The sequence below is a fragment of the Crotalus tigris genome, unplaced genomic scaffold (assembly GCF_016545835.1).
Source record: "Crotalus tigris isolate CLP2741 ecotype Arizona unplaced genomic scaffold, ASM1654583v1 scf7180000017740.3459589, whole genome shotgun sequence".
Classification (NCBI taxonomy): Eukaryota; Metazoa; Chordata; class Lepidosauria; order Squamata; family Viperidae; genus Crotalus; species Crotalus tigris.
This window is the reverse complement of record NW_024096607.1, coordinates 666,702-693,362: the sequence shown is the minus strand read 5'-3', so window position 1 is coordinate 693,362 and position 26,661 is coordinate 666,702. Positions and strand designations below refer to the sequence as shown.

Below are 26,661 nucleotides of genomic sequence, written 5' to 3'. Positions count from 1 at the left end.
AGCCGTGCATAGCTAATTTAGAGGTGTGCATAAGACTCCTGACGCTTGTCTCAGAAGCAATGTAAAGCTATAGAAATTTCAGAGGTTTTAGGCTATAAGGTTCTTCGTCAGTAAACATTAGGAATCATAGTACTGTCATCATCTACAGGAGACATTTTTTCCATTCAGGCACTCAACTCTCAAGAGTTTTAATTTCTATTCTAACTTTTTTTGGTACCAAACCAGAGACACAAAACTGAATGTCATCATAACAATTAAGGCATTTTAACTCAAGCAACAATGTGATGATGATTATACATCTGTGAAAAAAATTGATGTTGAGAAAAACAAAATCAATCTTAATTTAGAATAAAATACACAAGAGTCTAATATATTAAGCACACATATTTACTTAATCTACACAGAACGGAGTAGATAAAATTTCAGTTTCACATTAGTGAAAAATTTCTACAAAATGTTCCTGAAAAGCAAAAACCAAGAGTGCCTATTTAGTCAGCATTTTTCATGGGTATGGGTTGCAATAATAAAGCAGCATTCAGCACAAGCTAAAGTTCTGCATCACTTTTCACAGTTATTTCCATCTATGGTCTGAAGAGGTAGATTTTCTGTAACACCTGAGAATTGAACTGCAACAAAACCAGGTGTAAGAAAAGAATGAATTAGAAAGATTCAGCCCTAAAATGTGCATGTATATACTTATGTTCCAAAGAATTCTAGGGCTTAGCTATTTATTATCTGAAGCCCAAGTTACACAATAGTAAAAATTGTGCACCCCTATACTGAACACACTGGATGCAAATCAACTGCAGGTATAAAGTACTGGAGGTATAAGCAATAGCTTTCAGTTTTTATAAGCACATGATTATCAATTTACACACAGCTAGCTGCCTATAATAAGCATGAGCTGTATAACTAAAATACATTGAACAAATCAACAGAAAATGGCAGTGCAGCATACCACTGTATGGCAAAAGAGACAAGTAATGAGCTTGTCCTGTACTAGCCCTCTATTGTTCAATGCATGGAATGTTTGAGACTTTAAAAACCCACATTTAGACTGAAGAAAAATTGCATGAGCAAGTTTTTTTTGAAAAGCCGTCATTATTTCAATAGCTTCATTTTATGCATCTATAATTGCAACTGGTTAAACAAACCCTATCCTTGCCTACAATTAGACCAATTGCAGCCACAGGTAAAACTAATTAAAATATAATATCTGCCAGGGAATATTTTTGCAGTTTTTACTTTCAACATGCATTTGCTTCACTATCCTATTTCTCAGCTGTTTTGTGCTCTTTTACAAGCTGAAAGTGTTTGCAATTATAGCTGTAGATTTGATGACAGCGTAATTGGGCTTTGTATTTTGTATTTTCCACTATACATCAACAGCTTACCTTACAGAACTTGGAATTCATACAAAAGAAAATGCAAATATATTTTAAGAAACAAAACACAAGTGGCCAGTTTCCAATTCAGGACTTTCCAAGTACACTATTAATATTAAGTGATTTTGCTCAAAATATTCCAAAGGTTTTCTTCAATCTTTGTTTCAATTAGGATGTTGTATATTGTAATATATAAGAAGGATAATAAATCAGTAAAGCTTCAAATTCAAATAATTTGTAACTAAACTGTGAGAAGAGTACACAGGCAGATAAAGAGAGAATTTATCAATAATGTACTTAAATAAGAAAAACTTCAAGAAAATGAATCCAAACTAGGTACCAGAATTTGTTGTGTTTTACATTTCTCCAAACAGAACAACTAGAAAGCTGATATACTGTATGTAGGCAGAGTTAACAGCAGCATGTAACCTAGCAGCATTCTTTTGGTCCCTTTTTTATTAAAAAAAAAAAAAAAAAAATCAGATTATGGGAGATACCTCAACTTTTGCAACTGACCTACATTCATAATTTTAACCATAAAAAAGTATAGTCTTGTATGCTGTGCATTTATTAGAACATAAATACTGAAGTGCCAAATTCAAAGTAACTCAGATATCAGAAGGCACTTCCATTTATGTGTATGTTTTGTCTAGTAAGACATTTCATTTTACAAAAGTAATAGTTGAGACCAGAATGTTTTTCCTGTATTTTGGATTACAGAAATTATATAATTTATTCACTTTATCATGGATAAACCAGTTTTTATAAGAATGTGTATCTTATGAAATATACACTTTAGGATTTCCTGTACTGTGGTTCATTGCAATCATTTTTAAATGATGGTGCATTTATATATGCTCACTATTTCACACTAATAAGTAGGCAAAAAAAGAATTCCCCAAAAGCCCTGTCCCATAGATTATATATTTTAATCTAGCAACCACTACCAAAAATCTTCTTGCATTTAATAAGCTGACCAGTTTTTATATTACAGCTCATTTTTAAAAAATCATTGCAACAAGAGTAGTGCATTCAAAATACATCCAGATTTAGGTTAGTGACTATTTAGACAAATTACCAATGCTTGTTTTCTGCCTTATTTCCTTCAATTTAACAGAAAGAACAGTTACTTAATTTATATTGACTATCAGACAATCCTGAGAAATATGAATTGTAACACCCTGTTTTTCCAGTTGCAAGGTTAAATCATGGCTGTGAGCAAGTTAGCAGTTACGCTAAACCCTGTAAGATTATTCAGCTTTTTCATATCAGTATGGCCAGTCACATGCCACAATGTATTTTACTGGCCTGCTTGGTAATCTCATTTCAGCTTTAAATTTTAATTTACTACACAGATTTAAGCTCAATCAAAGACTGATCGAAGTTGTTCCCTTAACATGATGACAAAACTGTATGTGGGTCTTAGATGACACAGTAATGCATTACTGGATAAGAAGAAAAACACTGCATGCATCCTTAATGGGGTTCTTTTGTAAAAAAAATGCAAATGTGCAATATAGTTGTGGATTATTTTTATAGATAAGCTATTCAATAGCTGCTATGCAGCTTCCTGTACCAGGCAAATTCTGTTCTGTTCTAAGAAAATACAGATATGGTAGAAAAAGTAAGAAAATTTTCACCACAAAACTAATAGTTACCACCACCAGTTAAAGTTATACACAAAATATATCTCTTAACACAGTGTTTACATTTTAGTCAACAAAATCTGTGGTAGGAATGGAAACCAAATTGACAGTTTTTTCAGAGCCTTCATTTGCCGCTCTTGTTTCGATATCTGGTTGGATTCCTTCTTGTTCTTTATTAGTAGAAATCTCCAGCTTCTCATGAGAGTTGAGCGTGCATGATTGCAATACAGGTACAGCTAGATCCACATCTGCTTCTCTTGAAGAAACCTGTTCTTTAAGAATTTCCACCTTCTCATTTAACTCATTTCTTTCTGTTTGAAGAGCTCTACATAGCTTTTCCAAACGCTCCAGTTTTATTTGGAAACCTTTGTATTCTTTGTCCTTAACGGTCTTCTGTAATAAACAAGATAGTATAGAGAACCCAGAAGAATCTTACACAATGTATTTCAATTCTATTAAAACAGCCAATGAGGAAACTACAAAACCTTTTTATTGGCCAGTTATGGCTTCAAAATCTGTCATTTAAGAGGACCACAATTCCAATTCCCTTTTCTTGGTATATTCAAGTTCTATTTTCCCATATAAAAGTCCCCTTCTTTAATCTGAAGAGTTTATTGCAACTCCCTATCACTAGATGGTTTAAATAAAAGTGATATACAACTTATTTTGTGCAAACAAAAAACTTTGTGTTTTTCCTGATGATTGAAAACATTCAGATACAAACGAAATACATTTTTTATTATGAAGATGGCAACATCTTTTTATGGAATGTAGCACTAGCAAAATTTCAATGTAAAATATAAGCAGACCCTGTAAGTCACATTATATTCTTTGAAATACTGTTTTATAATTAATCACTGAGTAACTTTTGAGTTTCATTTAGTTCAGACTATAAAATAAGAACTAAAAATAGAATTTTGATTTTTAAGAATGGAAATCGATACTCACTTCTTCAGCCATTTGTAAAAGAGCCTTGTTGTTGTTTTCCCATTTTGTACGCCACACTACTATTTCTTTTTCCAGTTTTTTTATTTTTTTGGTCATCTGAAATTAATTACACTGATTTTTAGCAAATAGTTGTAAATGAACATTTTAATCTACTGTTTCTCACTGCAGTACCCAGATTGCTCAGTCTCTTGAGATTAAATCTAGTTTTTATTTTAAAAAGATTAATTGCTTTTCTTTCACAAGATTTAAAACAAAGTATATAATCATTTTACAAACAAAAATAAATGGTGAGAACCCAAATAATTTATAGCAAATGTTAAGATAATTGTATAAAATTGGCACCATGCATGAGAAAATTAACCAAAGACTGAGATAACTGGGTAAATGATTGCAAATTTCACACAAATGGCAAAAAACAGAAAATAGATAAATTTGTACATTTTGACAATTTTTTTTACTAAAGATGGGAAAGAAAATAAGGTGTACAATTTCAAGAGAAAGGTAGTGGATAGAATGTTGTCTGTTGCAAGAAATGAATGTTTATTGAAATAATTAAAAATAGCCATGACGATTCCCCCGGATCCTTCCCCAGACATCTCTCCAGATATCAGGTCAGAGGAAGATGAACCAGTTCCAGGCATGTCTGGAGGGGAGTTAGTTAATGGCCCCAGGCAGCCGTCTGAGAGGGATTTGGCTGAAGCACAGCTGCAGCATGATAGCTCTGAAGCTTCAGGTGGAAAAAGCATGCAGCTGCAGCTGGTCAGTAATGAGGAAGAGGAACTGCCTTCTGCACCTGATCCAAGAACACATAGGGCAGAGAAAAGGCAGGAGCAGAGAAGATCAGCCAGATTTCTTGTAAAAAGAAGTGTGTTTTCTGGTTATTGTGATTCTTGCTTTGGATTGACAACATGCCTTGACTTGAATTGTGTCCTTGGGACTCTGGACTTTTCTTGCCTTGTGAACCCTCTTGTATTATGGATTTAATTTTGCCTGATGGGTTTATTTTGATTGGGAAACTTTCAATTGCCTTGTGGACTCATTGGCCATTGCTCTGTTGACTAGCATTGGTCTGCTTGGGGATGGACTTAACTGGGACAGTTCTGGGTTTTTGGTGGAGAGAATTGTGGAGGAATATTAATAAACCCACTAAACCACAGTGTTTCTGTGAGCAGGACCGCACACTAGCTGGATATTGTACTGTATTGAAAATTATACTTCTGTATATGCTCTATGGAACGGAGAGTTAGGCATGTCAGAAGAGACATAAAAATAATGCATGGGAATAGGTAGTTAAATATGTGTGATAAAATAAGAAGTGATGAGAGTCTTGAATGAATGGATACTGAATGAATGTGAATTTAATAGAAAGGTGAATGCCCATCACATTTAGGGAAAGTGCAGGAGACTGAACAGGGATGAAATATATAATAAAGTCAAAATTAGTGAATGAAATGAGAGAAATGAGAGAAAATGAAAAAAAAAAATGATGGAATGGAAAAGGATCTCAAAAACAGGTGAGATGTTTAAAAAACTCAAGGTAATGCATGAAGTAGTGTTCAGATGAGATGAAACAAATATAATTTCCAAGGAGAGAAGATTCAACTGGATATATCTGTCATTCCTTGAAGTGAACTCCACCGAGTTCAGTGACGTTTAATTATCCATTAATACATAGACAATCAGAAACATTACAAATTTTTCTTGTGGCAAATAGATAAGTAAATAAAGTACCTTTTCCATTTCTTGTCTGAAAGTTGTGAAAAGTTCATTACTCTTTGCCATAGTTGTCTGGAATTCCTCAAATTTATCCATGTAAAGAGAAAGCTAAAAGTAACAATGTTTAAATCTAATTTAGAGACATAATTTAGAATTATTTACATAATACACTAGTTACTCATTACAGATGATATTGTGTAGAAAATAGCAAAAAAAAAAATTAAAAGATGATTTGGTCTTATGTGAAAGTGTACATTGTCTAGATTGATTTAAAGACCCATTAGCGTTCAAAAGATAAAAGCTAAGGTACAAGTCTCTGTAATAAGATTATATCAAAATAACACACTCAAAAACACTGGTGTGATGAAATAGATTTCCATCCTTATGTAGTTTCATTCCAAAGTCCGACCCAAAAACATGCCTTCATAATGTTATACTAAAATAAGAACTTAAAATACAAATTTTAACTTAGTAAGAACATGTATATATCACCTTAAATACATCCTTTTATCTGCACTGAATCATATTTTTACTTCATTTTTTAATTCTCCCCAAAATAATTTGAATATTGGTTATACAATAAATTCACAATCAAATAACAACACAAGTACAGGAAAGTTTTGTGCAATTAGTGGCTTGCTTTTTGTGCTATTTCTTTATATTGACTATATATTTACTTTAGGATAAGCACTGTGGGGAGTGTTGGTTAGAACAAGGGAACAAAGAAATAAAAGAAGAGAATATGTTAACTAAACAGATGAAGACATGAATAATTTTGTAGGGACAGATTTTAGCTGAACAATAAAAGAATAAAGATTAATCCACTGGATTTTCAAGGACAGTTTAAAACGTGTTTTTGTAAGTGGGTTTATCACATAATTTTTGGAAGTTCATCTGATATAGTATTTCAGCAAAAAGAGTTCTACATAGCAGGATGAATAAAATAGAGCTACTTTGGGAAAAATAATTTCCCTGTCACATCAAGACAAATTGCCATAAAATTGAAATATAATTGTAATTGTCTATTTTGTATATGAATTCTATATTTATGCTCTTTATAAAAAAACCTCTTCTCAATCTGGTTTGTCTATGAAATCAGCCAGTAAATATACATATTTTAAATGGACTTGGCCTGCAACAACTTGAATTACTTTGGAGGTAAGATTAACCACATAAACTTAAGGGTTACAGAAGCAATTTCCTGTTAAGGGAACTTCAATGTCAATGGTCTGGGATGCAGGTAAAGCCTACATGCGTGGGGTCTTGATACAAATGAACAATGTTTATAGACAGAAGCAGATGCAGAAACGTAAGGAGTTGGAAAATGAAATTAAATTAAAAGAAAAAGCTTTGATTTTAAATCCTACAGATGAGAAGGTTAAGGAATCCATAAAATTGCTTAAATCACAATTTAATATGTTGATGGCTGATCAAACTGCAACTAATTTATTGTATATGAAACAAAATACATTTTGCAATGCCAATAAACCAGGGAGATGGTTGGCTTATCAATTGAGAAAGAGGCAGAGACAGAGAACTATAGATAAAATAAATTATAATGGTAAATTGGTATATCAGAAGGAGTTGATTAAGAAATCCTTTTTAGATTATTACCAAAAATTATATATGAGTACTAAAGTACAGGTTTTAGATAGAGATAATTATTTAAATGAAGCCAACTTTCCTAAATTAACAGAAGATCAGAAACAAGAAATTAATGGTTTGATTACCAGTGAGGAGATTGAGACAGTAATTAAAGAATTAAAATTAGGTAAGGCACCGGGTACGGATGGTTTGACATCTATTTATTACAAAACATTGGTACAAGAGATGATTCAACCTTTAAGTGAGCTTTTTAATAATATACTACAGGGTTCAGAGATTCCCCCGTCATGGGGTAGAGCTTTTATATCTTTGATTCCAAAAGAAGATCAAGACCTCACTTTACCAAAGAATTATAGACCTATATCTCTCTTAAATGTAGATTATAAGATCTTTTCAAAAATCTTAGCTAACAGGCTTATGAGGGTTTTGCATCATGTAATACATATGGACCAAACGGGTTTTATAACCGGAAGGTACATGAAGAATAATGTCAGACAGATTATTAATTTATTAGAATATTTAGATAAAAACAATCAAGTTTCTGCAGGATTGATATTTTTAGATGCTGAAAAAGCTTTTGATCAGCTGAATTGGCAATTCATGTTAAGATTAATTGAGAAAATGAATTTTGGAGAAAAAATTTTACAAGCTTTTGGTGCTATCTACCAAAAGCAAACGGCACAACTTATAGTTAATGGGGGTTTGTCAGAGGTGTTTGCAATAGAGAAGGGGACTAGACAGGGTTGTCCATTGTCACCATTGCTGTTTGTTTTAACTTTGGAAATATTGTTGATTAAAATTCGAGAATCACAGCAAATAAAAGGAATAGAAGTTAATAAAAAAGAATACAAATTAAGGGCTTTTGCAGATGACTTGGTGGTTACCTTATCTCAACCTACTCATTCTGTAATAGAGTTATTACAATTAATACATCAGTATGGAAAGGTTTCGGGTTTTAAAATAAATAATAAGACTAAAATATTGCCTAAAAATATGACTAATTTGGACAAGCAGACCTTGGTTAAGTTGACAGATTTTGAGGTTGTTAATAAGGTAAAATATTTGGGGGTTATTTTATCTGCTTCTAATGCAAAATTGTATAAAAACAATTATGAAAGGCTGTGGGTCAATATACGAAGAGATTTGGAAAATTGGGAGAAGTTGCAATTATTTCTTTTGGGAAGAATTGCGGCGATCAAAATGAATGTTTTGCCAAAGTTTTTTTTCTTGTTTCAAATGATACCTATTTTAAAGAATGAGGTTAATTTAAATGAATGGCAGAAAGGTATTAACAAATTTATCTGGGCAGGGAAAAAACCAAGAGTAAAACTTAAAATTATACAGGATATTCGAGAGAGAGGTGGACTCAAGGTACTGAATTTGAAATTGTATTATGATGCTGTGGCTTTAACATCAATAAGTGATTGGGTTAATTTAACAAATGTAGAAATACTCCCCTTGGAGGGTTGGGATTTACTTTTTGGATGGCATGCCTATTTAATTTTTAATAAAAAGGTTGATAGGGTCTTTAAATCTCATATTATAAGGATTTCCTTACTTCGAGTTTGGAGGAAATATTATAGAAGTGATTTTAAAATTCCGTTATGGGCTATACCAGGGCATGCGATAGAAGGGATAAGGAGAGGAGTCAAGATGGATAGTGTTTCTTATGCACAACTACTTAGATGGAATGGTAAAAATTGGCAAGTAAAATCCCTGGAAGATTTAATACAAGAAAATATTATTTATTCATGGTTTCATTATAGACAAATAGTGGAGAGGTGGAAGATAGATTGTAATGTGGGTTTACTTAGAGAAGATGAGAATTTATTAAAACAAATAAAAGATCAAAGACGAACTCATATTAAGAGAATCTATGGGGTGTTAGTAGAATTGGATTCAGAAGCAGAATTAGTTAAAGAATGCATGGTCAAATGGGCACAAAATTTTGAAGAACCGGTTCTATTAGATACTTGGGAAACTATTTGGGTGAGGAATGTTAAATTTACACAAGCCCAAAATTTAAAGGAAAATTTTTATAAAATGTTTTATAGATGGCACATTGATCCACAAAAAATGTCTCGTATGTATCCTGACTTACAGCCTAAATGTTGGAGATGTGGATGTTTGGATGCTACTTATTATCATATTTGGTGGTCATGTAAAAACATAAAAGCTTTTTGGATTAAGATATGGTGGAATATCCAAAGAATTTTTAGAAGAAGGGTAAAATTTACCCCACAATTGTTTTTGTTAGGTATTGTTACTGATTGTGATACTAAAGAGACTACATTGATGTTAAATTTAATCACAGCGGCAAGGTTGTTAGTAGGGCAATGTTGGAAGAAGGAATCTTTGCCTACCTTGCAAGAGTGGTTTTTTAAAGTTTCTTATTTGGCGGAAATGGCAAAGATTTCGGCTTTCTTGAAAGACCAATCGCAAGAGAAGTATTTTTTGGTATGGAAAAAATGGATAGACTTTATACAATATAAGTTGGATATAAAAAAATATCACTTAGCTTTTTAATAACTTACCGTATATGCCGGCGTATTAGGCGACCCGGCGTATAAGACGACCCCCGAGTTCGACGCCGGGTCGCAAGACGATCGACGCCGAGTCGCATATAAGACGACTTTCTAGGCATGCGACTCGGCGTCGATCATCTTATACGCCGGAAATGACGTCATTTCCGGCGTATAAGATGACTTTCTAGGCATGCGACTCGGTGTCGATCATCTTATACGCCGGAAATAACGTCATTTCCGGCGTATAAGATGATCGACACCGAGTCGCATGCCTAGAAAGTCATCTTATACGCCGGAAATAAACGTAGTTTATAACGTCATTTCCGGCGTATAAGATGATCGACACCGAGTCGCATGCCTAGAAAGTCATCTTATACGCCGGAAATAAATGTAGTTTATAACGTCATTTCCGGCGTATAAGATGACTTTCTAGGCATGCGACTTGGTGTCGATCATCTTATACGCCGGAAATGACGTCATTTCCGGCGTATAAGATGATCGACACCGAGTCGCATGCCTAGAACGTCATCTTATACGCCGGAAATAATAAATAAATAAATAAACGTAATGACTCGGGGTATAAGACGACCCCCGAGTTCGGAGGCTGTTTCATCGCTCTCAAAAGTCGTCTTATACGCCGGAATATACGGTATATTTAAAACTTAAGATATTTCATAGACTTTATAGACTTTTTAGACTTATTTTTTCACTTTTTTTTCTTTTCTTCTTTTCTTTTTTTCTATTTTCTTGTATTTCCTTGTATTTTTGTTTATATATATATATATTATAGCTAACTATTTTATAACTTGTTTAATCAATGTATTTAGACTTGTTTATGGTTTATATCTGTTTTAAGACTTTTTGAAAATTTTTTAATTAAGCCTGTATTCAGCTCTGGGAAGGTTGGGGGAGGGTAGGGGAGGGTTGGGGGGGTTCGGGGAAGGGATTTGTATTGTTTTGTAAAATCTAAAAATTTTCAATAAAAAAAAAAGAAGCAATTTCCTGTTAATGTAGCCTCAAGCTATAACAGCAGTGGGTGACTAGTATCTGGTGACTGACACTGAAGCTTAGAGCTTTAGGAAAGAATTGCTTAATTATTGTATTCCTTTACCAAAGAATTGCTTTAGGCTTCCTATCTACTAATTTAATAATTTCAATTTTTAAGAAACTTCTCCAAGTTCATTTATCAGATTAATAGCTAAGCTACCAATCACAATTTAAATTGGTTACCTGCTGTTTTAATTGGGCTTCCTGCTGCTTCATCTGTTCACATTTGTGTCTAGATTCGGTTGCTTCTTTTAACAGCTGAGGACAAAAGAAAATATTGTTTTCTATCTAGGATACCTTAATATCAGATTATATTTCTGATATGTACACACTTATGCAAAATTGTACCTGTAACTTGGAAAATGCAAGAGGGTCAACAGGCATGCAGCTGCATACATAAAACTATGTTATACATTGTATTATTACAAAGTTATCCTTCCACAATGTGCTGTTTATAATTTAAGAATCTATTAATCTGTATAGCTTGACAATACAATCAAAAACCAAATAGATTGCAGCTTGTTCTTATAACAATAAAAAGTGTAAACTGATATTGTTAACAACTTACTAAAGAATTCTTTCATCTCAAGCTTTCTGAAAAACACTTACAAAATCTTTCTCCCTCTGATGTTTTTCTTCAGCTTCTTTTATCAGCTGTGTGGTTTGCTGAAGCTTGGCATCCACCAATTGTTGTTGTAGTTCTTTATGCTTGAAGACTTTATCCATGTGCTAGAGAAAAGCATAGCTACAATCAAATTAAAAACCAACCACAAGCTAGTTTTCTTTCGTGTGCCCTCTCCTTCAATCATTAACTAACATGAACTTCATTGTTTATAATGAGCCATGTTCAACTGTAAAACATATAAGTGATTTGGATTTGGAGGCTTGGGAAGACATAAGCTAACGTCAATAAGCACGGATGCTTAATGGATAATGTTAGGCCAATTCTTCACCTAATCTATCTCTGTAGATGAAGCTTATTCCCTAAATCTGTTCCTAAGCATTGGAGAGATATTTGTTGAAGTTTTACTGTGAGTATTATAATGTAATGAAATATTATTAGAATGGTTTACTTACTTCTTCTCGGAGTGTATACTGTTCCACAAGTTTCTTCAGTTTCTCCCCCAGTTCAATATTTTCTTGGCGGAGTTTTGCATTGTGTACACCATGCTGTTCTAGCTGTGCCTGAATTTCATTTAATGTAATCTGGAAATGTATTGTTGCTTCTTTACGTCTCTCTTCCTCTTCACGGGCTTGTTGCATATTTTCTTCCTTTTCCCCAAAGAGATTAAAATCCAATTATAAACATGTTTTTAGTTAGATTTTGGCCACAGTAAGAAAATGCAACCCAGCTTCATCTTAACATCTCAAAATATTAGAATTATACTGGTTTTCAATTTCTTTCATCGTTTCACCTGACAAATATGTATGAAGACTGATTTATTTTCAGAACCAATACATTAAAAGTTCTGATTGCAACTGGGGCATCATTTTTATAAGGCTTCTAAATTACAAATATGGTAACAGTGGACTTGAACTTGGAAAAAGAAAGCTGCTTATAAGTAACTTCATTTCAAATTAGAATTGCTTCTGATGAAAGTCAGCAGAGAAACTTGAAAGTGTCCATGTCTTTCAGTGCTGACTGTTCTATGCAATGAGGGACCAACTGTTTCTAACTTGAAGTCACTTTGTTGAACACTGCGCCCTACAGAAGACATGTTCCTGATATCAACCAGACAAACATGAAAAAAATCTAGTCAAATTAGCTGTTATAAGTCCACATAATAGTACAGTATCACATAGGCCCAGTACTCTCTGTAACATCTTCATAAACTATTTAGATGAAGAATTGTAGGGAATGCATCAAATTTACAGATGACACCAAGCTGGCAGAATAGCCAACATCCTAGAAGATAGGCTCAAGATCCAGAAGATCTTGAACAATGAGCCCTATCTAACAAAATGAAATTCAATGTTGAGAAAGATAAGGTTTTACACTTAGGCAAGAAAAACCAAATGCACAGGTATAAAACAGGTGGTATCTGGCTCAATAGCAGTAACTACAAGAGGGATCTTGTAGTCCTAGTGGACAACCACTTAAATATGAGCCAACAATGTGCTGCAGCTGTCAAAAAAAGCCAATGAAGTCCTAGGCTACATTAACAGAGGGACAGAATCAAGATCATGTGAAGTGTTAATTTCACTTTATAATGCCTTGGAAAGGTATTGAGACTCTAGAAAGAGTGCCAAGAGGAGCAAAAAAGATGATTAAGAAAATCAAAATCAGATTGATTCTTATTTCAGCAATAGTGAAATAGAATCTATTAGAAAGTTAAATTTCCACAGAAGGAGATAAGAACAGAACACCAGCTTCATTGAAATTACAAAAGTGATAATGATACCATGAAGAATCCTTCTTTGATACTATGGCATGGCTAGTTTAGAATGGTGTATTGTGTTACAGAGTTTTAAAACTTTTCAAAAGTTCATAGTTTAAAAGGGTTTTACAGAGTTTTTTTAAAGCATCATTTATTTAACTGTATATATTTAAAAATATCCATTTAATTATACTTTAAAATTTGTTTTTTTAAAAAGACTTCAGAATAATTTTTAACCTAGAGAAATAGCAAATAAAACAATTTGATTAACTTAGTACACTAAATGAACATAATTAAGGTAATTGATAAATCATGGCTTATCACTGAGAGTGATGTCTGTATGAGCGACATTCAAACATGGCCTAATGTTATAAACCAAGAACCATTTTGATGATTTGATTGATTTGATTTGATTTACAAATATTTATATGCCGCCCAATCCCAAAGGACTCAGGGCGGCATACAAAATTAAAAACAGTCGTAAAACAATAAAATAATCCAATCATACCGCGAGTCCGATCATATCCCGGGGATATCAGCCCCAGGCCTGCCAGAACAGGAGAGTTTTAACGGCTTTCTTAAAGGCCGGCAGGGTGGGAGCAGTTCGCACCTCGGGGGGAAGTTGATTCCACCAGGTCGGAGCCACCACAGAAAAGGCCCTTCCCCGAGGGCCCGCCAGCCGACATTGTCTGGCCGACGGGACCCGAAGGAGGCCCAATCTATGGGACCTCACCGGTCTCTGGGAGCTCTGCGGCAGAATGCGGTCCTGTAGGTAACCTGGCCCTATGCCATGAAGGGCTTTAAAGGTGATAACCAACACCTTGAATTGCGTCCGGAGACCCACAGGAAGCCAGTGCAGCTTGCGGAGGATAGGTGACACGTGGGCGTACCTTGGCGCGCCCACAATCGCTCTCGCGGCTGCGTTCTGAACCAACTGCAGCCTCCGAACGCCCTTCAAGGGTAGCCCCATGTAGAGCGCGTTACAGTAATCCAGTCTTGAGGTGACAAGGGCATGAGTGACTGTGAGTAAAGCCTCCCGGTCCAAATAAGGCCGCAACTGGTGCACTAGGCGAACCTGTGCAAAGGTCCCCCTGGCCACAGCCGATAGATGTTGTTCCAAATTTAGCTGTGAGTCCAGGAGGACACCCAAGTTGCGTGCCTGCACTGAGGGAGGTAAATTTGCCCCCCCCCCAGGACTAAAGATGGACCATCCAGTTGGCCTTTGGGAGGCAAGACCCAGAGCCACTCGGTCTTGTCAGGGTTGAGTCTAAGCCTGTTCACCCCCATCCAGACCCTCACATCTTCCAGGCACCGGCACATCACGTCGACTGCTTCACTGAAAGGACACGGGGTGGAGATATACAATTGGGTATCATCCGCGTACTGATGATACCTCACCCCGTGTCGCCGAATGATCTCACCCAGCGGTTTCATGTAGATGTTAAAAAGGAGGGGGGACAGGACCGAGCCCTGAGGCACCCCATAATCGAGGCGCCTAGGGGTCGATCTCTGTCCGCCCGCCAACACCGACTGCGACCTGTCAGAGAGGTAGGAGAACCACCGCAATACGGTGCCGCCCACCCCCACCTCTCCGAGACGACGCAGAAGGATACCATGGTCGATAGTATCAAAAGCCGCTGAGAGGTCAAGAAGCACCAGGATAGAGGAATAACCCCTATCCCGGGCTCGCCAGAGGTCATCGGTCAGTGCGACCAAAGCAGTCTCAGTGCTGTAGCCGGGCCTGAAACCAGATTGAAAAGGGTCCAGATAATTGGTTTCATCCAAGGATCGCAAGAGTTGAGACGCCACCACCTTCTCTACAACCTTCCCCACAAAGGGGAGGTTGGAGACGGGACGAAAGTTCTTCAAAACAGCTGGGTCCAGGGAAGGCTTCTTGAGGAGGGGCCTCACCACCGCTTCCTTTAAAGGTTGCGGGAAAGACCCCTCCATCAAGGAGGCGTTGATTATCGCCTGGAGCCAGCCTCGTGTCACCTCCCTACTGGCAGAAACCAGCCAGGAGGGGCACGGGTCCAATAAACAGGTGGCGGCATTCATTGCCCTCACGGCCTTGTCCACTTCAACAGGGGTCACAGGCTCAAACTCGCTCCAGATAACATGACTAAGACCAGCCCCCAGCAACTCGGCTGGCACTGCCCAGTCGGAGTCTAGGTCTCTCTGAATCTGAGCGATTTTGTCCGAGAGAAACTGAACAAACTCCTCAGCTCTCCCCTGCAAGGGTTCCTCCGCCTCCTCCACTTTAAGAAGGGAGCGGGTCACCCTAAACAAGGCGGCCGGGCGAGATTCTGCGGACGCAATAAGTGCGGAAAAGTGAACACGCTTTGCCGCCCTTATCGCCACTAAATAAGTCCTAAGATAGGCTCTTAATAGTGACCGGTCAGATTCAGAGTTACTGGCCCTCCAGCGTTGCTCTAGACGTCTCTTGTGGCGCTTCATCTCCCGGAGCTCCTCAGTAAACCAAGGGGCCCTCCGGGGACCACCACCACAGAGAGGTCGCAAAGGCGCAATTCGATCCAGGGCCCCGGACGCCACATCATTCCAGGCCGCAACCAGGGACCCGGACGAGTTGTGGACAAGGGAGTCAGGTATCTCCCCAAGCTCCTCCTGGAACCGATCTGGGTCCATTAGGCGCCTGGGGCGGAACCACCTAGTCGGCTCCCTCTCCCTGCGATGGGGGAGTGATGCTCTGAAGTCCAGCCTCAATAGGAAATGATCTGTCCATGACAAGGGCGAGATCTCTATTCCCCTTAATTCTAGATCATGTCTCCATTGCCCCGAGAGAAACACAAGGTCGAGTGTGTGACCACCCCTATGAGTTGGATCCTGAATTACCTGGGTCAGGTCCATGGTTGCCATGGAAGCCATGAACTCCTGCGCCGCCTCTGAGCGATCGCCGAGTGATGGCAGGTTAAAGTCCCCCAGTACTATAAGTCTGGGGAACTTCACCGCCAACCCGGCTACTGACTCCAGCAACGCAGGCAGGGCTGTTGCAACGCAGCTGGGAGGTAGGTATGTCAGCAACAAGCCCAACTGAACCCGTGAACCCAACTTCAATAGGAGGGACTCACACCCAACAACCTCCGGGGCAGGAATCCCACGAGGGCTCAAGGACTTCCGAGCGATGACTGCCACTCCCCCACCCCTGCCCTGATGTCGAGGCTGATGAAGCACCACAAACCCATCCGGGCACATCTCCGAGAGGGAAACACCCCCCTCAGGGCCCAGCCAGGTTTCGGTTATACATGCCAGGTCCGCCCCGCTGTCCAATATTAAATCACGGACAAGAGGGACTTTGCTGACAACGGACCTGGCATTAAGCAACAGCAGCCTACAATCAGGGCCCTGTACTCCCCTGTCACCAGTACTACAGGATGAGCCTTTTGAGGGGCCGGAACAAGGAATCGCTCTAACATAGCGAGTCCTCGTTCCCCAAAGATGGCCTGCCCCTCGGCTCCCGCCATATCTGCCCATCCCAGTCATGACCGGGATGCTCCGACCTTCTCCCCTCCCCGGAATACCCCCACCCTCACCAGCCTTCTCCCTTCCTGACCGGACTCGCTTTCCATACAAACCAAGCCCAAGGGTAAGTCCTGCCCCCCCCCTACTTTTGCTATTGCACTCAGCAGAGGGGGTACCAGGCTCCACCCTCGACTCCACCATTCTCATACCCCAAACACTCAATACACATTCACACTCAGTTTATATACATAAAAAGTAAAAAGATTTCACATTCATATGCCCTAAATACAATAATAAATTTATATATAACAGGGCCACCATTCATCTACATGCATACTCACACCCACAACAAACTTGGGGAACTTGGGGAAAAATCAGTGACAGAAATGAAACTCCAAGAAAAGCAGGGAAGGAACCAACTTCTGTAAGTGATCATTTACTATAAAACTATTTTCCTATTTATAATAACTAGAAAAAAAGAACAAAGGTATCCCAACATTTTTAAAATGTGAACTGAAGAGGAAATATTTATTCATAGGAATTGAAAATATTTACTCATGGATATAATGCTTTTTCTAATTGCCTCATGATAGATTATATCAAATATTCAAATAGTAGCATCATAGTATCCCAATTCCTGCTAGCAAATAGAGGAAACCAGGATCAAGAAAGAATGGGCAACTTGGAATAGGCAGCTCTACATCTTAACCATTCTGAAAAGACACCTGATTAAAGTATATACTGAACCAAAAAATACAAACCTATCTAGGATGCTCATCCTCTTCCACTTAGTCCCATTTTGTTACAACTCCAAAACATTATATCCAGGCTTTTTCTTTTTTAAAGAGAACTATTTGTTTCAGTTTTGTTGATATATTACTGTAGAAAACTAACCTTGAGAGTCTTATTATGGCGCTGTAGTTCTCGACACAGAGATTCCAGTTTGCTACGTGCAAGAATTGCTTTACTATGTTCACTTTGTAGATGTACTTTCTCTTTTACAACCTGTGCTTGTTTCTTTTGCAGCATCTTCATTTGTCTCTGAACATTTCGGCTCTCCTCTAGCTAAATGAAAAAAAGAGAAGATACAAATCTGAAATCAGTTATGTTTAAAGAGAATATTTAACTTCTGGTATTCCAATTTGAGACCTAACATGTGATTTGAATTTGTTAGTTTCTCTAATATGCAGTTTTATCTATCCTTAGTCTGTAACCTATGCTGGAGGATGAAGCAAAAATCAGTTCATTCTATTAACTCAGTTCTTACTACACATATCTTTATTATGGTAACACTGGCTTCTTTTTCTATTTTCCCAAATAATAAACTTTAATTGCAGTTTAAAAATGTGACTTTTGTATGTCAAGTATATTTTAAAAATATTTAAAGTGTCTTCTGCTAGGATACCAATGAAAAGGATCAGCTATGCATGCACATATATGTATAAAACAACAAATCAGTAGCACTGAGTTATTTTACTGGTTCAAGCAAATACACTCCTTTATGCCAATGCATTTTGTGAAGATACCTATGCAGGAAGTAGCACATCTGTTAGAGTTTAGTTCACTTTTTAAATTATGAAGATATTAAATCACTTCAGCTCCATGCTTTGCTTCCAATCCTAGGCCATACAATGATTGTCCTATCACTGAGATACCAGGATTTTTTTTCACCAGCTTCTACAGCTGACTTTTATCAGAGTCAGAGAATCTTATTCACAGAACATGGTATGGTGAAAACTAAGTCACGCTCGTATGTTTAGAGCTGGAAGTGTTTCCTGGACTTTTAGATTATATGATGATATAATATAATATAATCTGTTTAGATTATATAAAGAAATAAAATCATTTTTCAAAAGACCGGGATAGGATAGGAAAAATACTATTTGTCTATGTTAATTTCTTGATCATTAAAGGAAGACACTGAGTCCTAAAGATAAATGATCTGCTATCAAATGCATTACATTTTATTACACAATAAACACTTGGTAATTGTTTAGTTTGTTTTTTCCTTCCAGAGGACTTTAATTTTGCATTATTGTTAATATTAAATACTCTAAGTAATCAAGATGTACTAGATAAATTCCAGTTAGGTATATTCTTGACAGAATTAATTTGTAGTTGCTTATATAAAATCAAGCTTCCACCAACTTATGAGGGACATGACAATGTGACAGTGGTTTCCTAATGCTTCTTTGATTTCCCAGTCTGGTCTACGATCCTGGGTTTTCCTGGTGTAATCCCATTAAAATATTAGCCAGATTTAATCCTGCTTAGTTTGTCCAGGATCAGTCAAGGTTGATTATGCTATCCATGTTTATAATATTAAATTTAAAATATATTACCAGGTCAGCATATTTCTTGCAGAGTGCTGCTAGCTTTTCTTCTGGAGTAGCAAGTGTGTTTAAAGCTTGCATAAGTAACAATACTTCTTTTCCTACAACCAAGACAATATTATTAGAGTAGTGAGCAGCATGATTAGAATATTGACAATAAAAAATGTAAAATATGAGGAAATTTCAGCCAAAGCAACAACATTTTTCATACAGGACAAGGCCTGAGAATGGGCAACAAAAACTTCTGAATAATCACAGTATAAACACACTGGGCAAAAATACTAGTTTCCACATAAAAAATCCATTTTATCTACGAAGTTTAGAAATGTAGAGAGGAGCTAGCAAAGCACTATATATTTAATTATCAAAATTGAATTTAATAAGGTTCAATAAAATATTTGAGTTTAAGACATATAGCTATTAAGAGCACGGGAGTTTTAAATATGTAATAAAGACGAACAGTATGACCAATGTTAAAAATCTATGTTTCAATATCAATAAATACCTAAAGTTTTTTCTTTGTTTTTCTCATTTTCTGAGTCTTGCTGCCCATCAGGTGGGCCAATACGGATTTCTTCTCTCCCTGGAGTTTCCTCTCGCAACTCCTGGGTACAGTATTCTTTCCCCACCAGTTTTCTGTTTCTGGAAATGTAATCTTCTACTTCCTGTGCATCTGCATTTTCTCTGCTGTCACAGTTTGTTTCTGCTTGCTGTAGCATTGTATTTGTAGTATGCTTGCTATCCTCCAACTGATCCTAGTCGCCAATTCTAAATCCACAAATCTTTGATTTTTCCACAGTAATCAACTTGCACTGGGAAGAGAAATATACTCAAATTATTAAAGAAAAAACGCATTGTTCTAAGTTTTCAAGGCACCAAAATAGGTATGTTTCACCAACAAACTGAGCATGTTTATACGTGATACAGCACGGAGAGGATGAGCAGATGCTATGGGAATAATCACACTCCTTGTTGATCCTAGGGCAATGCCGTATGCTTACTTGGAGGCAAGTCTCCTTAACTTCACTGCTTCAACGTTTAGAATTGTGCCGAAAGGAAAAAACAGACAGGAGCTCCATCCGATTATGAACAAACTCCCCCCCCCCCGGTCCGCTTTTTAGAGCTCCTATGAGAAGCGGCACGGTGGGATAACGAGCCCCATCTCTCTCAGCCAAACGCCGGGCTCTTGCCCAGGTATGGAGGTAGGGAAGAAGAGACTGAATAAGCAGGCTACCAAGAAAGCGTCTACAGCCACCTCCTCCGCCAAGAACCCGAACTGTGAAACCGGAAGCTTAGCGAAGCGGATTAGAATAATGCCGCAGGAGGAACTTCCTGTCTCTTCCGCCCAAACACCCGGCTGTGGTTGAAACCCCCGCCCCGAAAGTAGACGCAGAATGTGTACGCGGAGGGATTCGTGCAGTGCCGACCACCTATTCCCATCTCTGCGGAGAAAATGAGCGTCTAGCGTGGCGAGGCAACGCGGAAAACCGAAACGACGGCATATTATTATTCGCTCGATTTAAAAGCCACGAATTCATGTTTGCTCTCTACACTTTGCCCTAAATCACCTATAATGTTAGGTTGCTACTGGCTGATTCTCCTCTGTGTCGCCTTCAACGGAATTCAGTTGGGTTGAATTTCTAGTCCCGAAAAACGTGTGCTATAACAAGCTGAAAGTTTTAATTGCCTTAAAAGTTTAGATATTTCTAAACTTTCTATAGGAATTATAGGAGCTTTGCATATTCACTCTGAACAAAAGATAACTGAGGGATTCAGTCCTATGTCCAGGCCCATAAAAGGATTCAATAGGGAAAATGATCAAGTTCCATTGCCAGAGAAACTAAGTCCAGAAATAATGTATATGATAAAGAGATACCTAGATCTTGGTTAATTAAAAGGAAACTTTTCCTGAAATTAAAATATTACAACACTAAGTGTTGTAAGTGAGGCAGTATAACTCTGGAGATTGTGGGTTCTTCATTTCTGGTAGTTTTAAAGAAAAAAAAATAGCCATCTCAAAGGATGGGTTTTTTTCCTGTACACTGCAGAAAGTTGGACTAAGATGCCGCTTGTGATCTCTTTAAATTCCAGTTCTAGGATTCTGTAAGTGAACATCTTAATGAAATTTAGTATATATATCTCCCAAAATTTAGATTTCTACTTTTTAAAATAGAAATGTTTAGAGTTGAGTGATAAGAGAAAGGCTAAAGACAACAAATCAACTATTTCTTACAAAATTTTATTTGTTGCTCTCCCCAAGCCTATGAATTTTATTCATAAGTGATCATGTTTGAGGGTTGCAATACCAGTGAGAATTTGTGCTGTAAATAATGATCACATGCAACAGCTGTTCCAATAGAAGAGAATATATGTAGCTCAGAATTCCAATGTGGAATTTTTGGTGCTGAGCTTGGTTGCAAATATTTCCTTACTCCTGGGTAGGATTTACTCCCTATTTACATAGATATATATCGTAGCTTGTCCTGTTAGTGTTGGTGGGGATATGGTTTGCTCCTTCCTAGTTTAATACCCTAATAATCAAAGAACTACCAACAAAGACACCCCCCCCCCATTACAGGCAGGTAAGCTACTGTATATAAATAGGAAGCAAATCCCACATTTGCTAGTAGTGATGATATTACATAAGTAATGGAACATCTGCCACCAATCAAGCAAGTTTGGAGAGCACCAAGGACTAATGGCTGTCATTTGTTAACCATCATTAACAAAACAAGCACCATAATGGCTTCACATCTGGCCTACTTTTTACACCTAGTTTTTCTTGGTTGGACTTTAACCAACATTCTCCATGCATGAGATATTTTGTGAGGTAACAAAACACAGCAATGCCACAGACATAGCAAGTTCTACTTCAAGGAGCAACAGCCATCTTTCTTTAACTTTCTACTTTACTCTGCACCACTCAGTTAAAGAAAGCAAGTCATTTATTTCTGGATATTGTGGCCAAGCTCACTATTTACATTTAGTTCATGTATAGATAGAAAAGAGTGAATGAAAAAGTATGGGTGTGCTCCTTCAATGGTCAATTCTTTAGGTTGTTCTGCTGAGAGAAAAGAAATGAATAGGCAAATGCCACTGTTTTTTAATCGCCCCTGTGGGCCTAGTTCTAGGAATGAGTCAGAAAAGAATAGCTGCTGCCTATTCTTGATTGCAGGTTCTCCATCTCCAAAAGCAGCAGAACTCAAGACAACCAGGCAATTGAGAGATCTTGGGGGAATTTTCTAACTTTGTTCTCCTCCCTGTACTTTTACTAACTCTTCTGGTTGGCAGAAGAAAGGAGAAGACTGCAGCTAGAGTTTACTCCTTGACAGCTTCTTATCCTTGACAAGCTGATTTTTCCTAAAAAAAAAAAAAAGAGAGAGAGAGAGAGAAGCCAATCTCTTCAAACTGGTAAGCCCCAAGCAGCCTGTCGTTTCAAGTATCAAACGTCTCCCTCCCTCCCTCCTGTTTTTAAGAGTTCACATATAATTGACTCATCATCTCTTCTCACTGCAACAGCAGCAAACTGGATTTCGCACGAGAGTACTGATCAAGATTGGATGCAGCAGAATCGACATTTATAAATGGGAAGTTCGCGGCAGACGGACTTAGAGCACCGAGTAGCCAAGGCGACTCTCGATTCGACATCTCTCCACGTGTTCTTCTCTCCTTGCTAGTTGGAGAAAGAGCACGGCGAACAAGCGCACATGGCTCCGAGTTTCCAATCCTTTTTCTATTGCGGATTCTCCCAGGAGAAGGATGTGCCCACCAGCAGTCCCTGCTCCGGTGCGGCATTCTCCCAAGGGAATATAAAGACATTGGAGAAATACCTCCCCAAACTGAAACTATAGCACACCACCTGCAACTGGAGCCCTTCTCCATAAGCAAAGTAGGAAAGAAAACCCAAGATTTTACCTTTGAATACACCTGTACCAACTCGTAGGGCCGCCACCGCCTCCTTTCCTTCAGACGGCTTAGGATCAGCAGTCTATTTGGCCTCCGCGGCAGCACTGCCTTAAACACACGCTGGAAAGGCTCTGCGCGCCGCCATAACGTGAAGACAGCATCCAAACAAGTCAGCCCGCACCGGAAACCCTCCATATCTCCTTGGACTCAGCCAATCACTAGAAGCTTTTCTCTGCATCCGGGGTCTGCCTTTACGCCGATGGAGGGCCACGGAAGTAGTTTGGAACTACAACTCCCAGTGTTCATGAGGAAGCCGCATAGGGTTCTGCCCGGAGATTACAAATGACTTTCGCTTTTCCCTCTAGGCGAGATCTGTTCTCAAAGCTTCACGGGATTTGTAGTTTTTTGTCCGTGTTTTCTTCTCGGGCATGCGATGGCGGCGGCGGCGGCGGCGGCGGCAAGCCAATGTTTTTTTCAAGGTGCCTTTGGCTTTTAAGACGCTCTCTCAGAGAAATACAACACAGTAGAGTAGGGTGAGTTTTCTTAAGTTCGAGATTCTTTGTTACGCCGTCCTGGCCCTTAGGAGGCATGCAGCACAGATTAGTGTGCGAATCACTTGTTTCCAAAAGATATTTCAGTCGTACCACGTGAAAGAACTAGTGAACTTTATGAAACAATTACTCCTTCCCTATTCGCGCGATAGGCTGGTAGCTACATTATATTTATAACAGCAGTAGAGCTTTTCCCACTCCGCGTCTATCTTTCACAGTATATGTATTGTTGGTGTTAACTTGATCTTCCAAGTTAGGAGGGGGATGATTATTACCCTACATCCTACCTGATATATTCAGAAGCTCTTTCAAAATGAAAATTAATATTTACCCAATATCCTTCGGGGGAACGCGTTTTAATATTATATAGTGAACTTAGTTGAACTACTGTACGTCTGCAACAAATAATGGTTATTGTGCTACCTGTGAGCATGTAACAATGTTTTTCAGTTAAGAGACAGCATTAACAGCATTCCAGTTAAGCTCAGATGACATTTGTTAAAATTACATATTAATTGTGAATGCAAGCCGTACATTAAATTATAAAGGTAATTAGGATAATTCAAGTAGAGATAAGTCTGCCATTTTCTATTTAAAATAACACCTAGGCCAGTGGTTCTCAACCTGTGGGTCGGGACCCCATTTGGGGTTGAACGACCATTTCACGGGGGTCGCCAAACAATGCAGTCCGCCATTTTTTTCCCCTTTTCCTTAGCTGTGCTACTCTCTTTTATTCTATTGGCTTTTGAAAGCCAATAGAATAGACTCTCTTGAATAGAGTCTAATTCTATTGGCTTTCAAAAGCCAATAGGAATTGTCCAGGCTGTCTCTGTCCTGCTGAGCCCGCCAAAAGTCCCATTCTGCAAATGGTGCTGCACCAGTTGAGTAGTCCTCGACTTACGACCGGTTGAGTAGTCCTTGACTTACGACCGGTTGGGGGTCGCGGAATTAAAAATGTTGAGAACCACTGACGTAGGCGATCTGGTAATTTTGTAGGAGTCCACTCAATCAACTGTTATAGTTGTGCTTTCATTACATCCTGAACTACAAACTATTCAGTTACAGTTGACTAGCATGAAATCCACTAGCTAATTTATGGTTAGTGTATTGTATGAACCCAGAATTATGGGTAACTTGTGTAAATGTTGGTTCACTAAGCATATCATATGAACATAGTAATCTTTGCTTCAGTAAGCAATGCAAGTTATCAGTAAAGAATCTGAAAATATTCACAAGGTTTATAGTTGGTTTTTTTATTGCACCCAACCAATTATCTTAGCTGCCATCATCTTTCTTAGGGTAGTTCAGCAAGATTTTATTTGGCAGGTTAATGGAATGTAAGATGAATATAAGAAAGAGGAAGTAGAGAAAGTAATATGCACATTATTGAAAGTTAATGTGTACTTTATTGAAAGTGTAAAACTGGTTATTGATGGACTGAAAAGGTTGTAAAACTCCTTAGACTATAAGACTGCATAGATGAAATATGGAATTGGATCTGAATCTGAACTTGGATTGGACTAGAACAGTGGTGGTGAACCTATGGCCCTCTCTATGGGCACGAGCGCCGTTGTCCCAGTCCTAGGCCTTCAGCTGGTTTTATAAAATCTTTTTGCTTTAGGCCTCGGCCACCAAGTACAAAAAAAAAAAGTTCAATCAATCAATTTCAACTTCTTGCGGAAAAAAAAAGATCTTGCAAAATTGGAATTGATTGATTGAACTTTTTAGTCTCACCCAGTCTGCCATTACCATCGCATCCACGCCCACCCAATTGGCCACACCCACCCAATGGGCCACCCCAGCATCCGATGATGCATAAGTGGGTTTTGGGTTGCAGTTTGGGCACTCAGTCTCTAAAAGGTTTGCCATCACTGGACTAGAAAGTAGAAAATCCTTGGGCTGTTTTACAAATGATGGGGGATGGCAAATCATGTGGCAGTGTTGTAAATGTAGGTGTCCACAGGAAGATGAAAGAGGAGTGTGTAGGCTACTACTCTTGTGCAAAAAAGAGCATTGATCTGGTACAGGAGCCCAATCCCAGCTTTGATCTGAGAGTGATATTTCTAGAGAGCTCAACGAGAGACAACCTCAAAGGCAAAGAATGGAAAGAGGCTGATATAGTGGGCTGAATGAGAGAGCTGATGTTGCAAAGTGTCTTCATTTTCAGCGTATGGTCAGAAATAGTCAAGTGACTAAGGAGTTCCTAGAGTAAATAAAGGATTTGGATTACTAGCAATTTATAGGTCAGAATCTATAAATCTGGGAAGCTGTGAGAAACTTTCACAACTCCCTCTGTAGTGAAAGAACAGAGGGTATAGGATTCTCTTCCTAACATGCCCTGATTTTTACTGAAATTTTAAGGTTTGAGAACAATGGGGGTATTTCTGTTAGAAATGTTTTGATAGGAATGTGCTTGTCAGGAATAATTATTGGTAGTTGTGAATAGAGTAAGAAGTATTCTGTGGTACATGTGAAGTGGTACAAGCTAGGCCTGCAGAAATACCTTTTATATGGCAGATACTAATGAAATGTTTGGTTTGAGGGCCCTTTGGAAATTGGGGTAGGACAAAAAACTAGCCAATGCAAGATGCTGGGCAAGGTATGGCACTATAATTGCTAGGGAGGCATGTATCAAACGTTATTAGGTCAGTTATTATTATTTCATTATTATTATTATTAATGAAAGTCTGTTCTGACGTATTTGCCTCCCCATGTTTAAGTGGCTAAGATGTCAAATACCTTGGTCTCCAATTGCTACTGGTAAATGTAAGGTCTGTTTACAATCAGACTACATCCATCTATTACGCGGTAAAGAATGAGTAAGCTTGTGTGTGTTAAGTAGATCTGGCTGGGCAAAGTTGAAGTAAGTATGCCTGACAGAAATATGCTACTCAAGTTTCTGGTCATGCAACAACCTTGATGCCAACTTTTGACTGATGGCCTTTCGGACTAGGTTAGGAAAGGATAAACAAAACAATGCAACTGAATCTATCAGAATCATTTTGCAGGTTTTCTTGTATTTCTTAGATTTGGGTGTAGGTTGGACTGGTTGAAGTGAGGTTGATGGGAGTGATCTGGAATTCTTTTGGGTATGTGAAATCTGAGAAAGTGCTTCTGAATGCAATTCAAGGTGTTGTTAGTTTT

The 26,661-nt window shown here is 38.1% G+C and overlaps 2 protein-coding genes across 10 annotated transcripts in view; one reads left to right on the top strand and one right to left on the bottom strand.

The window, feature by feature from the left end:
* Window positions 1–371: 371 nt before the first annotated feature.
* On the bottom strand, window positions 372–23,191 carry TXLNG (taxilin gamma). Of its 3 annotated transcripts, none has more exons than XM_039339893.1 (10): window positions 22,976–23,191; window positions 19,566–19,872; window positions 19,070–19,161; window positions 17,622–17,792; window positions 11,950–12,144; window positions 11,482–11,601; window positions 11,056–11,130; window positions 5,711–5,803; window positions 3,980–4,075; window positions 372–3,424 (listed from the first exon to the last, which is right to left on the bottom strand). In XM_039339893.1, the coding sequence occupies exons 2-10, from the start codon at window positions 19,777–19,779 to the stop codon at window positions 3,098–3,100; spliced, it is 1,383 nt and encodes a 460-aa protein (XP_039195827.1). In that variant the 5' UTR covers window positions 19,780–19,872; window positions 22,976–23,191; the 3' UTR covers window positions 372–3,097. The 3 variants fall into 3 exon arrangements, with proteins under 3 accessions (XP_039195827.1, XP_039195826.1, XP_039195828.1); XM_039339892.1 differs by lacking the exon at window positions 22,976–23,191 and adding an exon at window positions 20,295–20,646; XM_039339894.1 differs by lacking the exon at window positions 22,976–23,191 and adding an exon at window positions 20,062–20,258.
* A 133-nt stretch (window positions 23,192–23,324) lies between these two features.
* CTPS2 (CTP synthase 2) overlaps window positions 23,325–26,661 on the top strand; it is a 220,187-nt gene continuing 216,850 nt past the window's right edge. The window contains exon 1 of one of the 7 annotated variants that reach the window (XM_039339887.1): window positions 23,325–23,499. In XM_039339887.1, the coding sequence (XP_039195821.1) occupies window positions 23,432–23,499 (68 nt within the window). In that variant the 5' untranslated portion in view covers window positions 23,325–23,431. The remainder of the gene's footprint in view (window positions 23,500–26,661) is intronic. The other 6 variants (XM_039339885.1, XM_039339883.1, XM_039339884.1 and 3 more) reach the window with 6 other exon arrangements.